A 13,974-nucleotide genomic window follows, 5' to 3' on the forward strand; every position below is an offset into this window, starting at 1 on the left:
CTGGAACCTTCACCTGCCACTCACTCACAACAGCTGTGGTGATAGGGTGACCTCCACGACTCATCACACACACACACAATGTGAAGATGAGCTCGTAGGAGGATGATAGGGCTTAAAAACAACTTGTACATATGTATGCACGTATCAAATGTAAAACTTCACAATCGGTGTAGACGGGCCCTGGGGTGTGATAAGAGAATGAGAAGAGATGAACAGATAGCCTGAGGAACATTTGCAAACACCAGGAGGACGATAAAAAAAGGAGACAAAGTGAGAGAGGGTGTGACAGAGAACGAGAGAGAGAGAGAGAGAGAGAGAGAGAGAGAGAGAGAGAGAGAGAGAGAGAGAGAGAGAGAGAGAGAGAGAGAGAGAGAGAGAGAGAGAGAGAGAGAGAAAGAGAGAGAGAAAGAGAAAAATATATATAGAGAGAGAAAGATAGAGAGATGGAGAGAAAGAGAGAGAGAAAACAAAGGTCCCACGACACCACTGACGTGATAAACAAACACCTTCTCTCTCCTCCACATCCTCTTTTCCCTCTCTCCCTATTCCCTCTTTTCTATCTCCGTCTCTATTTCCATCTCCCTCTGTCCTCATCATCCCCTTGTTCCTCTCCTTTCTCATCTCTGGTGTAATGACCATTCATCAACATTACTGAGAACTGTCTCTTTATAAGAACTACCCCAGGGCCCTTCTGCTGGAGGTTGGGGGGGTGGTGGAGTTGGGGTGGGGCTCCCCCGTCCAGCCAAACGACCACCATCTTTCAAGTTGGAGAGGGCCCAAAGGCAACAGGCATCTACACCAATGGGTGGGAACCTGCCCACAAATTCATTCCTTCACCCAACACACTTATATTTGTTTTCTTCCAGGACACCAAATGTGCAATGGTGTCACCATACATAAACACCCCTCAGAAAAACAAAGCCCTTGTCCGGTCTGTTTGACTTGACCACCAGGTGCTCGAGAACACAGTGCATGTTGCCGTTCTGTTTCCTAGCACTTCTGAGCTAAGTGTCTGCATGAATCAGCTGGCTGGGCTTCTCTTTTCTTCCAAGAAATGGTCATTTGTGCAGTTTGATGGTTTAGATGCGCAATATTGATTTTGTTGTGATGTTACATTGATGAAGACCTGGGGCCTGTTGCACAAAAGTAGAATTAAGACATCCGGGATAAATGACTCAGCTGAGCTCAATGAAGCCAAAACATGTGCGTCCAGGCTTAATTGGTTGCACAAAGACCAAGCCAGGATGAGCAGACACGGATTCATTAAGCCAGGTGAAACCAATCCTGGATAGGTGCGCGCTCACGGCTCACTCAAATAGACCCCGCCACAGATCACAGATTAACTGATTTACCATGGCAACTAGAGCCGCGTACTTTTCCCCGTCGGAAGCACAAATCCTCATGGAGGCATACGAGGAGGTAAAAGATATAATTAAGAAGAAAGGCAACACCGCCACAGTGATAAAGCAAAGAGAAAAAGCGTGGCAAAGTATTGCAGACCGCCTGAATGCGTAAGTAGTGCACAATTACACACTCACCGCTCCGCTGAAACATCACAATTACAATTCAAATATTTAATTCACATCTCCAAAAATGCAGTTGTACTGTAATTATGAAACGGTTAAATTTTTTATTGAAATGCACTGCAGATATGAGTGAAATTGTGTAAAGTAACTCCATCACACTGTATAAAGCTATGATACATTTTTTGATATTTTTACTGAAAACAAGACAAAAATACCAAGTAATTTTTTGCAGTGTGACTCCATTAAATGTGTGTGTGTGTGTGTGTAGATTAAACATGAACGGGCCAAAACGGACATGGCAGCAGGTCAAAATCAAATACAAGAACATTCTGCAGAATGGTATGGTCCCTGACTAATATTTAACAAAGCACAAGCATATATTGTACCCAGAAGGTGCCTGCTCACACATTGTCTGTACTGTTTTAGCAGTGAAAAAGAATACCCACAGACAAGGCACGGGTGGTGGGTCACCAAAGGCTGACCTTACCCCAGCAGAGGACATGGCCTTGGAGCTAAATAAAGGCAGGCCCGTCTTAGAGGGGATCCCTGGGGGGAAAGAGACGAGCATAGGTTCCTCCCAAGATGCCACCCGCTTCATTCAAGGTATGTCCTTCCATCTCTACATGGGATACAACCACATTCATATTGAATCAATTTGGACTGTCTGACTTTGGTTTACCTATTGCCTTGCAGTGTCTGGCAGCACTGTGTTCCTGTTAGAGCCACCAGCACAAGCACCAGACGATGCTGATCCAGTGAGTACTCCATCAAAGGCATACTGTAGGCCTGGCATGTCTTGTCTACTAGCTTCAATATGAATCCGATTAAATGTGATAGGGTGAAGGCCCCAGTGCAGCAGCAACAGCACATGATGGAGACGATGATGAGGAGGAGACCATCTCTCTGGATTCCAGAAGGCATGAGGTATCATGTTAAGACTGTGAAAGTACTATTTACTCTACAATGGTGAGGAGTCCTCATCAAAATCAAAAAATCTAATTTCTTTTACAGGACCCAGATGCTATACAGTGGGAAAACCAGCCTGGCAACATAGTGCGTATTAATAAAAGGACACCACATCCTGCCAAATTCCAGCTGCGCTAATTGTATTGTGTTCACAGAGCTCACAAGCTATCAGAAAGTTGTATGGCAACCACCTCCGGCGCCAAATAGAACTGGCAGACATAGACATTCAGTACAAGAAGAAAAAGATGGAAAATCTTGCACTGGAGTCCGAAATAAAAAAGAGGACAATTAGGAAACTGGACCTTGAAATAAAAAAACTTGAGAGGGAGGTGAGATATGCCTTCAATGTACACTGTATGCTAACTGTAACACAAATGTATTAATCATTATTTTTCTTTCCTCCCCCAGCTCCAAGAAGATGACACAGCTGAAAATAAAAATTAGGTATATTCTCGTAAAGTCAAGTGAGCCATGACATATGAGCTCTTATTGTGAGCACACAGGACGGTGGCATCTTTCTAAGGTTTTTTTTATTTTCCCAGCAATCAGTACAACCAAGTCATCGTTATAAGGCATCGCCCTCTTTTGCCCACCCCCCCAGCACCAGGTGTGGCCACTAGCCTATATGAAGGCCCAAAATTGTGTGTTCCTTTCTGCTCTGACAATGGCATGCCCATTCGTGCGAGATGTGGTGGATGAAGAAGCACTTGTGCTGAGGAGAGCCTTCAGGCGAGAAAGGGTCTTCAGGGACCGGTTGGACCCACTGGCCTTCCCTGATGACCATCTATATGAAAGATACAGGTTTTCTGCAGATGGCATCAGGTATCTATGCAGACTACTGGGTCCCAGGATTAAGCACCGCACTGCACGGAGCCATGCACTGAGTGTGGAGCAAATGGTTTGTGTGGCCTTGCGCTTTTTTGCTAGTGGAGCCTTCCTGTACTCAGTGGGGGATGCAGAACAGCTGAACAAGGCCACAATTTGCCGCACAATAAGGAGTGTGTGTCTGGCTATCAAAGCATTAGCAGATGTCTTCATCTCCTTCCCTGGCCACAGAAGACTCTGTGACATCGAGGATTTCTATAGGATTGCAGGTAAGAGGATCTACAAATTACAGGACAACTGTTAACACATAGTAGGATACTCATTACTTTGTGTGACAGGTTTCCCCAATGTCATTGGTGCAGTGGACTGCACACACATAAGGATAAAAGCCCCCTCACGTGCCCATGAGGCCGATTTTGTGAATAGGAAATCCTTTCACAGCATTAATGTTCAGGTGAACATAACTTTTTGATATTGTCCATTGACGAACACTCTGCATTGCCAGTGATGTGCATTGATTGGTGTAATATTCCTCATCTTATGATTTCAGATGGTCTGCAATGCTGACTGTGTGATCAGCAATGTTGTGGCAAAATGGCCTGGCTCAGTCCATGACTCCAGAATCTTTCGGGCCTCTGAAATCTATCAGTGCCTATCACAAGGTAAGCCACACAACCCCTATTTATAACCATCATGGCTGTGTCAAGAATATCACTGTTTATGAGGTAGTAATGATGAGATTTTGTGTTGACAGGTGAATTCTCTGGTGTGTTGCTGGGAGACAGGGGGTATGGCTGCCAGCCTTTTCTCCTGACACCTTTCACAGACCCCCAGGAAGCACAGCATGCCTACAACCATGCCCATGCCAGGACCAGGGCCAGAGTTGAAATGACCTTTGGCCTCCTGAAGGCACGCTTTCACTGCCTTCACAAATTAAGGGTCAGCCCTGTTAGGGCATGTGATATTACTGTGGCTTGTGCTGTCCTCCACAATGTGGCCTGCCTGAGGAAGGAGAGGGCCCCCAGAGTGCCACCAGCCATGGACTGGGACAATCCGGCAATCTTCCCTGATGACGACAGTGGTCGGCTGCTGAGGGACCAATATGTGTTGAATAATTTTAGTTAGTATGTGTGCTTTCAATTTTGGTTAAATATGTCCTGCGGTGGCAGAGGAATTTGGGTTTTTTTGGGTTCGTTTTTTTACGAATTTGGCCTCTTATGATGTTTGTGCGGTATACTGTGTGTAATACAAGGCTGCAGGGAGGCTACTGCATCCATTCATTTGTCTGTTCAGTTGATGTGTATGGATTTGTCCTGCATTTATTTTAGTGTGCAGACATGCAGGGTGTGTTATATACAGACCTTTGAATGTGTATGTATCATTTTGTATAATATGCTTGGATTCTGTGCTTTCCATCTTGTAGAGTCACTGTGACTTCAGTTTCGAAAGGAGCTGATGGTTTACCTGCTTTGTTTTGTCCTTATTCAATAAAGGAACATAATGTTACACATTGTGTTTTTATATTCATATGGAATGTGTATTTGTTTATATGACAGAGTACTAGGGCCACACTGAAGAAAAAGGATAAAGTCATAAATTTATGAGGCTGGTTCTTTCTGCAGAAAAGCTACATATTGTTTTTACAGTTTTGATACTTATGACAATGTGATACTTAATATTCTGGCACATCAGCATGTCTTTGTTTATGAAACCATACTGAAGTACAATTTCACGAAATGCCCCACATCTGTCATTTTAACAACTGTCCTCCTTTAAAACAACTGGTTACAATATTATGACTTGTGTTTTTTTCCCCTCTGTGGCCCTAATATTCTATCATTTTATATATAGCCTTATAGTCTATGGGAAACTGTAAATTATCTAATGATAGCAACATCATCTAAAAATCATTTTTTATCCAAAATCATTGAAATTAATGATCACAAACGTTTAAATAATGACAGTGGGTCTAGTTATATGTGATAACAATGTATAGTGAGCAGTGAAATAACTATTGGTTTCCATTTGTGGTGACTGCTGACTGACATTAGGGATGAGATTAAATAGATCCTGGAATTTAGCCTGGTCTGGAGCAGGCTAGCTCCACAGAATAAATCTCCATGGTAATTTATACCATAACATATCCTCCTGCCCCCTATCCATCTTTAGTGCAACCGGATTACGGATCAATTGAGCCAGGATCACCAAGATATCCTGGCTTAATCCCTTATCCTAGTTTTGTGCAACAGGCCCCTGGAAGCTAATTCAGTCAGTATCAGTCTAGCTCCACACAACAAATAATAAATACTTACGCCCTATTAATGTCTGGATCTGCAAACATCTGTTTGCTACAAGTTGCTGTACAAAATGTTGCCGAAACGTGAACCTCTTTGTAAAGACAAGAAAATCCCAAATACACAATTGTATGCTACTTGGGATGGAATCCCAAGTAGGGATGTTTAATTGTAGAAGTTTGATTCTACGGATCATTTTCGTGAATATTTAATTAAGTCGCAGTTTGTAACATCCAAACGCCATCTCCCCTGTCCTTGTTCCACTCTATCAGGGATGCAGTTTTAATGTATTCCACCTCCCTAAACCTTTCCCTGGCGTCTACGCTGATCTCCAGCCGAGCAGGAAGACATGACAAGACATCATCACCTGTCACCTTGGTGATAATGGAATTCCTTGCGTTGTGCATCCATTTCCTCCTATTCCAAGGCCCGGCCTGTGAAACAACACTGCTGGTCTGAAGCTCTGTGTATATTTAGTCCCAGTGTTGCGGCCGGGGGCATGGTCACATGTTGCTCCCATGGTTTATTCATAGCCGTCTCAAGGTAAACCAAGTGGGAGGCACCTGGGTGATGGGAGTTCTTATGCTGATTCTCTCTCTCTCTCTCTCTTCTCCCCTCTCTCTCTCTCTCTCTCTCTCTCTAATTCTATCTTTCGCTCTCTCTTTCTCCCTCAATCTTTCTCTCTTTCTTTAGTTCTATCTTTTGCTCTCTCTCTCTCTCATTCTCTCTGTCTCTCTCTTTTTGTGTCTCTCTCGCTCCCTCTTTCTCTCAACCTCTCAATCTCTCAATCGCTCTCTCTCGCTCCCTCCACTCTAATAGCTTTGGCTTTGCCGGTAATGTGACCGCTGCTACTCTTGGAGTCCCCAACAGTAAGTCTGGCCATTGTGTGTGTGTTTGTGTGTCATTAGTAAGGATCCTTTCAAGAGTGCAGTAGAGGAGATGGAGGAGCAATGGTTTCACACCACCTCTTAATGCTGCGTTAATGGCCGGCCCAGACGGAGAGATGGAGAGAGAGAGAGAGAAGGGGAGGGATGAAAAGAGAGACAGAGAGACAGAGAAGCAAAATAGACAGAGAGAAGAGGAAAGGAGAGGAAGAGGAAGTCCTTAATATATTCAGCGCATTCTCTCTTGACTACGGCCACAGGCCATTGATACTGACTGCCCTCTTAGTGACCATTCATCACATTGATCTCCTGCCATTTGCCTGAGAGGCTAAAACAACAGTGAAGACCAGGACAGATGTCTGCTGGAGAGACAGGGAGTGATTGAGAGAGAGAGACATAGATAATGAGAGAGAAAGAGAGTTGGGGTGAGCGGTAGAGATGAAGGGAAAGAGAAAAAGAGAGAGTGGAGAGTCAGCAGAACAGGGCCAGTGGAGCATCCATGATCTCTGACTGAGTAGTGTGATGTAGGTGTTACTGTGGCTCCGGAGGAAGGGGAGGCAGCCAGCCCCCTGACCCAGGTAGGAGGCACTCCCTCCAGGCATCCTGACCCTATCAACCCCCAGTGGCCTGGCTCTTCTAAAGACCACTACCTCACTTCTACATTACCCTGTGCTACAGTAGATATTACTTTGTGACCTTATGAGCTCTGTGATTTCACCAGTCTAATATTCCTACAGTAGGACAAAGGAACTGTAAGTAGCTGTAGAACACATGTGTCGCCTTTAGCAAGTCCATTAAAACGCCAACAAGCTTGTCACACACCCAGTCAATTACATTAGTCTCTAACCTTTATGTAGTCACGCGCACACACCCACACACCGACACATACACAAACACACATATACAAATCAATTTTCAAGAGCAAATCTTCCTTCCTTCCCCTGTCAAGTAAGCTTTACAAAATGCCAACGTACTTGTGGAATGGCAGATGAGTGTTTGGCAACCTCCTCTTAAACGGCACTCAAAACCTCCATTAGCGAGGCAGAGCACTGGCAAGCTCGCAACAGCGGACACGTTGCGGCGAGGGCGAGAGGCTTTTTATTAACACTCCAAAAGAGCCAATACACAACCAGTGTACAGCCAGATGGGTTAGTTCCCTGTGAGGGGCCAGGTGTCACATCCAGACCCCCCTCCGCACAGTGCCCACTCATGGTGTTACATTTTAAAAACCTTCCTCTGAAAGAAGACAAAAAATGCTTGGTGTATTTTTACTCCTAAACCAAATTTCTACCCGGCAGCACTTTTCAATTTCTCTCATAAGATGCATTTCGACTTGTTTTCCTCCGCTAGAAGAATCCCCCATCTTGACCCGTAGTGGGGTGTAACACATCATGGCAACTGGAGTCCATCAGAGCAGGGCACAAACACGCAAGTGTATGACAGGGAAGGAGAGAGGGAGACTGGATTGAGATCGGTGTGGTTAGGTGAGGTACAGAGTTCTTCTGGAAAGTTCACCACCGGCCAAGCACACGGAGATGACACCGAGGGACCCTGACGTAGGAAGGGAATGTCAGGTGACGCTCCTCCCGCTCCCCCTTCTCTTGCTCGTGTCCGCAGCAACAGCGGTCTGCTGAGGGTTCTCGCTCGTACCTGGAAGCCAGCTCGCACCTAGATGTCTACCTGCGGCTACAAGAGTCTCTATCAGGGAGATTAGCAGTCTTCGGCATTGTGTTTAGTGGTTGGGATGAGGTTGCATAGGAACAAACACATGCATTCCATACTGTACCACACCTTTACGTACCGACATACACACACAGATGCACACAGAGCCTGAAACGCATGCACACACGCACGCACACACACACACACACACACCCAGGCAGCAAAAGAGGATTGCTAGGATCATTTGCGATCAGCTGTGCTGTTTGAGCGGGGGCGCTATGGGCTACGCTGCGTTGCAGAGGCAGAGGCATCGCGGCTGGGGTTTACGCCCCGGTGAAGGAGACGGATGGGGAGGGAAGCAGACATGTTTAAAAACACTCGGAGACAGCCCATAATTACAGACCAGCACCTTTTTTTGATTGAGCCAAAATACACATTTCTGCCTGCTCTGTGTCCAACCCTAAACAGCAGCCATCCAGAGCACATGCTGTCCCTACACCATGCTCAAGTTCTCTGCTGTCGACTGAAGCAAATGATGTCTGTGTGTTTGTGTGTGTGTGTGTGTTCGAGTGAACCAAGATTTGCAGACGACTGCCAATGATTATACCTTACTGAGTTTATTAAGCATGCGTATGCGTGTGGATGTGGGTGTGTTTGCGCGTTTATTTTACGCACCACTGGGGAATATGTCGCGTTGATACAATATTTGCCATTAGGGCTCGTTGTTGGTTCCCATATTCCTTTCAAATGCCTTTTTCCTTGGTGATAATGTAGCTACAGACTCCCCCTCTCTCTGCCGCTTGCTCTCTCGCTCTTTTCTTTCACTCTCCCTCGCTTCACTTCTCTTTCCCCATCTTCTCCGCTCCCATCCCGTCTCCATTTCATTCCTTACACTCTCGCTTTCAATTACACGCCGGGTCCTTTGAAGAGGGTGTGAGGACGGCAGCCAGGTGCTGCTGGGGGAGAGGGGGGGGAGACATTTAATGCCCATTACTACCCCTGAGCAGAACAGCAAAACAAATGGAAATAAAAGAAGAAGAAGTGATAGCTGGGCGAATTTAGCCGAATCATTCTTCCCGACAGTGGCGGCTGTGTGAGACAGAGATAGACAAAAGGAGAGAGAGAAAGAAAGAGAAAACGAGATAAAGAGAGATGACATGGACATGAATGTGCTATTCAGGGACGAGAGGAAGAGAAAGAAAACCAAGGGACTGATGATAGAGGACAGATTAATAATAGAGGACAGATTAATGATAGAGGACAGATTCATGATAAAGGACAGATTCATGATAAAGGACGGATTGAAGATAGAGGACAGACTGAAGATCGAGGACAGACTGAGGATCGAGGACAGACTGAGGATCGAGGACAGACTGAAGATCGAGGACAGACTGAGGATAGAGGACAGCCTGAAGATCGAGGACAGACTGAAGATCTAGGACAGACTGAAGATCGAGGACAGACTGAAGATCAAGGACAGACTGAAGATCGAGGACAGACTGAGGATAGAGGACAGGTGAAAGCCAGACTGCCCCTTGCCCCCAGCAAATGACGAGAGTTGTGAATGTCAAGGGACGGGGAGAGGACATTTTGGTCCCTACACCTCAAGCACTCAAAGATAAGCCATAAAAATGTTGTTTTTTTAAAGACATCTGGTGGTGTTTGGAGTTGACCCATGCTCCAGCCTCTGTAGAAGACAGGCAGGCCGTCTCCAGCCTCCAGCACCAAAACTTAGAAGCCGTGTGACCTGAGTCGTGTCGGGATCAGGCTTCTGCCTGTCTGTCAGGACGCTCCTGCTGAATTTCACAATTTTGTTCGCCCTGCGCCGCCGTCCGGATGATGGGCTGATGAACAGAGAAAAAGAGAAGAGAGGAAGATCGAGCGAGAAGAACCTGGAGACTTGGGGCTCACTGTATAGCTCCAGGGTCCAGAGACGCTTCCGGACACACACAAAGGAGCCTGGCAGCGGGAGAGCAGAACGGCAGCCTATTAGCACTCCTCTTCGCCCGGTGAGCATCCGTGAGTGTGTGTGTGTCTGTCCCCGTGCGTGTGTGTGTGTTTGTGTGCATGGTGAGTGTGTGTGTGTGTCCGTCCCTATGCATTGTGCCTCTGTGTGTGGATGGGGATGTGAGACCTGACTGAATAACATCACCACAATACCTGACAAGCCTGACAGGCCCACATCCACACAGCACACAAAGAGAGAGCGAGAGCGAGAGAGAGGCATGGCATGGCATAGAAAAGGTAGAGCGAGAGGACAAATAGTGAAAGATTCTAAGAGAGAGAGAGAGAGAGAGAGAGAGAGAGAGAGAGAGAGAGAGAGAGAGAGAGAGAGAGAGAGAGAGAGAGACAGAGAGAGAGAGAGAGAGAGAGAGAGGGAGTGAGTGAAATTTTGAGAAAAATAGAAGGAAAGGGAAGGAGAAACATAAAGAGGACGAGAGAGAGGAACAGACAGGTAAAAAGACGGACAGAAAGAGAGAACAATCCAGGCTTTGAAAGAGGACGCCTGAAAAGCGAGAAGTAATAGAGGAGAGGGGGGGCCGAGGCTGGATACATGCAGGCAGGAGAGAGGGAAAACAGAAAGGCCAGGAACGAATGAAACATTCTATGGTTAAGCAGAGATAAGACCAGTTGGGGTATAAGGTTTTTATTGCTAGCTCTATCGCCCTGCTAGTATACAGAACAGGGGAAAAGACATGTCATCAGGCAAGTGAAAGAAAAATCACACCCACACAGATATATACACAAACACCGGACACACACACACCGGTTCACACCTACAAACACACACTCACAGATTCCCACAAACACACACACACGCTGCTCTCTCCTAGTCTGCATGACTCTGACTTGCCATGTGTACTGTAGGAAGAAATGATGATGTCTGCTCAAAGCACACAGGCACAGTCTGGACACACAGTACCCCCGTCACACACAGTAACTAGGAAACATGAAAGAGCTCTTCATCACTAGCCCTCTCCAGGGTGTGTGTGCGTGTCCGCGTGTGTGTGATAAAAGGACTCTTATCAGCAGGCCACTGATGCGCAGCCAGCATGGCTCCCTGTCATTTCTCTTCCCTCATTCCATTTCAGCTCTCCAGCACAGGGTCAAAGTTGGTCTCTCTCTCTCTCTCTCTCTCTCTCTGTGTTCCTGTAGCCCTCTCAAGCGTTGCTGACAGTGGAAGCCCTGCCTGGCTTTATGAGTAATACAGGGTATGTTTGAGTGTGTGTGTCTGGTCAACAGATGGCCAGGGGGGTTTAAAAACACCCATCAACTCACCCCTCAATTGTTACACACACACTAATAAAAGACACACACAAACCAAACACTAGCTTACAGATCAATTTGATTGCCCGCATTCAACAGCTCCCAAGATGTCTGCTATTCAACCATTTCTCTGTCTCCCCCACCTAGACCACCTCCCCCCCTCCCCGCACACACACACACACCAAGTCTACAAGTCTAAGCTCTCCAAGTTTTTTAACCCAGAAGAGTCACATGAGTTGACTCTCCCTCTCTCAAACATTTTTTTCTTTTCTCTGTCTCACTCCCTTCCTTCACACACAATCGATCCCTTCTCCTCTCACATTCTGCTTTCCTCTAATCCTTCAGCTCTCTGACCCCACCCTCCCCCTCTTCTGCTCCCCTTTCGTTTCCCTTCCCCTCGTTCCACACTCCTCTGTCCCCGACAAGCCCCTCCCCACCCCCCTTCCCTCTGGCCTTTCACGTTTTGTTTTTTCTTTTTTCCCCTACTCTAGCCGCCCCCCCTCCTCTCTTTCAGTTATCTTCCGGTTCTCTATCCCGTCCTCTCTCTCTCTCTCTCCTCTCTCTCTCTCTCTCTCTCTCTCTCTCTCTCTCTCTCTCTCTCTCTCTCTCTCTCTCCAATATATCGGTATTTTTCAAGAGATGTATTGAGTAGGCAAACGTAGACAGCATGCAAGATCTTGATGTATTTGTGTGCACATGTGTGTGTGTGTGTGTTTCCTAGCCTGTCAGAATGGCTCAGTGTGTTAGAGCCACGTCTGCTCTTTACAGCAACGGCACACTGACGTCACAAAATGAGTGGGTGTGCCAGGAACTCCATCCCACTGCTCCTCCATCCCCACAGTCACACTGGACACCTGCTCCTCCATCCCCACAGTCACACTGGACACCTGCTCCTCCATCCCCACAGTCACACTGGACACCTGCTCCTCCCACGCAGGGACATGACATCACTCACCCCACTTGTGTCATGACCTCATCTTTACGTATCGAGTCTAATGAAGGTGTGTCTGTGATATTGTTCGTTGATACTCAATTCTTTGTGTTTAGGCTCAGGGGTTTCTGGTAGAACTGACTGTAACACATAGACATCTACCACCCAGTCAGCCTGCCAGAACATTTCCTCTCAACCACCTTAAGTGAGTTAGTGTGTGTGTTTGAGAAAGAGAGAGAGAGAGACAGAAAGTGACAACATGCGAGGGCCAACCAAGGTTGTGTGTGTGTGCACGTGTGTGTTTGTGCACATATCTCCTCCTTATTGCCTTAAGCTGATCTAAACAACACAAACATGGAGGTCAAACGAAGACTGAGTGCTCCGGTAAGTTCTACTAGTGAGTAATAGTGTCTTCCTGCAGCAGAATTCCTGTTATAACGCTTACAACAAGTTGGCCCTGCTAAAATACAGCCCTTTTTTTGCAGAATCACTGTTAAGTGAGTGAAACCCACAGCTCTCGTAAACCGAGAGAGGAGAGGAAAAGAGTAGAGAATGCAAGATGGATAGATGGAAGCAAGGAAGGAAGCAAGGAAGGAAGCAAGGAAGGAAGCAAGGAAGGAAGCAAGGAAAGAAGGAAGCAAGGAAAGAAGGAAGCAAGGAAAGAAGGAAGCAAGGAAGGATGGAAGGAAGGATATTATTGGAAACAGTAAATGTTTGGGCTGAGAAGGTAAGCTTAAGCGACAGCTCCACAACGCAAGTTTGCGTCCTACACACAAGCTCAGAAGAAGAAAAAAGAATGATAATAGAAGGAGAGAGAGAGAGAGAGAGAGAGAGAGAGAGAGAGAGAGAGAGAGAGAGAGAGAGAGAGAGAGAGAGAGAGAGAGAGAGAGAGAGAGAGAGAGAGAGAGAGAGAGAGAGAGAGAGAGAGAGAGAGAGAGAAGGCGTGAAGTAGAGCATGTACCTCACCAGGTGAGCATGAGGGCCATCTAGATTTTGAAGCGACCTACATCCAACCTCTCAGACAGGTTCCTCCTTCTTCCTCAGCTGTGGAGACCCGTGCTTAATCCAGCTCAGCCACAAACACAGAGACATCCACATCGACATGAGTCGACGCTCGACTAGCGGAAGAAAAGCGCCTGCAGACAGACAGTCCAACATTCACGCTAGTTCCCATCTGTGGCAAGGCTGCTGATGGATGGAGACACTTGCAGACCAGCGAGTCGTCATGTAGGGCAAGGATGGAGGCTGACACATTTCAGTGTTGGCAGTTAATAGCTGGAGAGACTGAACTGTCACATACTGTAAGATGGTCTGAAAGTGCAAGGACCACTCCTTGACTATGATGTTATAGCGGTTTCCTAGTCATTAGCAATCTGCTACGTCAGAGGCTATATGGGCTCAGGGGTTCAGGGTTGAAGGCACTGATGACTGTCGGCTTTGTGTTGTGGTTAAGGTGCGGGTTGGGCGCAGGGGGCTGGAGGGTAAGGGATGGTGGTTTAGGGTTGAGGTCTGGGAGCTGGGGTTAAGGTGGGGGTTGGGGCCTAGGGGCTGGAGGATAGTGGTTGGGGACTTGGCACTGGGGGGTGGGGGGGATAGAGGCTCAAGGCTGAAGGCTAAGG

General features: G+C 46.8%; 1 protein-coding gene and 1 long non-coding RNA gene across 4 annotated transcripts; both read left to right on the top strand.

Annotated features, from left to right (window-relative positions):
• Positions 1-1,136: 1,136 nt before the first annotated feature.
• On the top strand, positions 1,137-3,553 carry LOC134016562 (uncharacterized). 3 transcript variants are annotated; one of them, XM_062455906.1, is made up of 9 exons: positions 1,137-1,511; positions 1,795-1,865; positions 1,953-2,129; positions 2,220-2,281; positions 2,364-2,450; positions 2,538-2,579; positions 2,648-2,821; positions 2,901-2,936; positions 3,035-3,553. In XM_062455906.1, exons 1-8 carry the CDS (start codon positions 1,354-1,356, stop codon positions 2,934-2,936), a joined length of 807 nt encoding a protein of 268 aa, XP_062311890.1. In that variant the 5' UTR covers positions 1,137-1,353; the 3' UTR covers positions 3,035-3,553. The 3 variants fall into 3 exon arrangements, 2 of the variants coding, with proteins under 2 accessions (XP_062311890.1, XP_062311889.1); XR_009929554.1 differs by having other exon boundaries at positions 2,648-2,936; XM_062455905.1 differs by having other exon boundaries at positions 2,648-3,553.
• A 170-nt stretch (positions 3,554-3,723) lies between these two features.
• LOC134016561 (uncharacterized) lies at positions 3,724-4,420 on the top strand. The gene is made up of 3 exons (XR_009929553.1): positions 3,724-3,771; positions 3,868-3,979; positions 4,072-4,420. It is a non-coding gene; the product is annotated as an uncharacterized LOC134016561 (long non-coding RNA).
• Positions 4,421-13,974: the final 9,554 nt, after the last annotated feature.

The sequence above is a fragment of the Osmerus eperlanus genome, unplaced genomic scaffold (genome assembly GCF_963692335.1).
Source record: "Osmerus eperlanus unplaced genomic scaffold, fOsmEpe2.1 SCAFFOLD_762, whole genome shotgun sequence".
NCBI lineage: Eukaryota > Metazoa > Chordata > Actinopteri > Osmeriformes > Osmeridae > Osmerus > Osmerus eperlanus.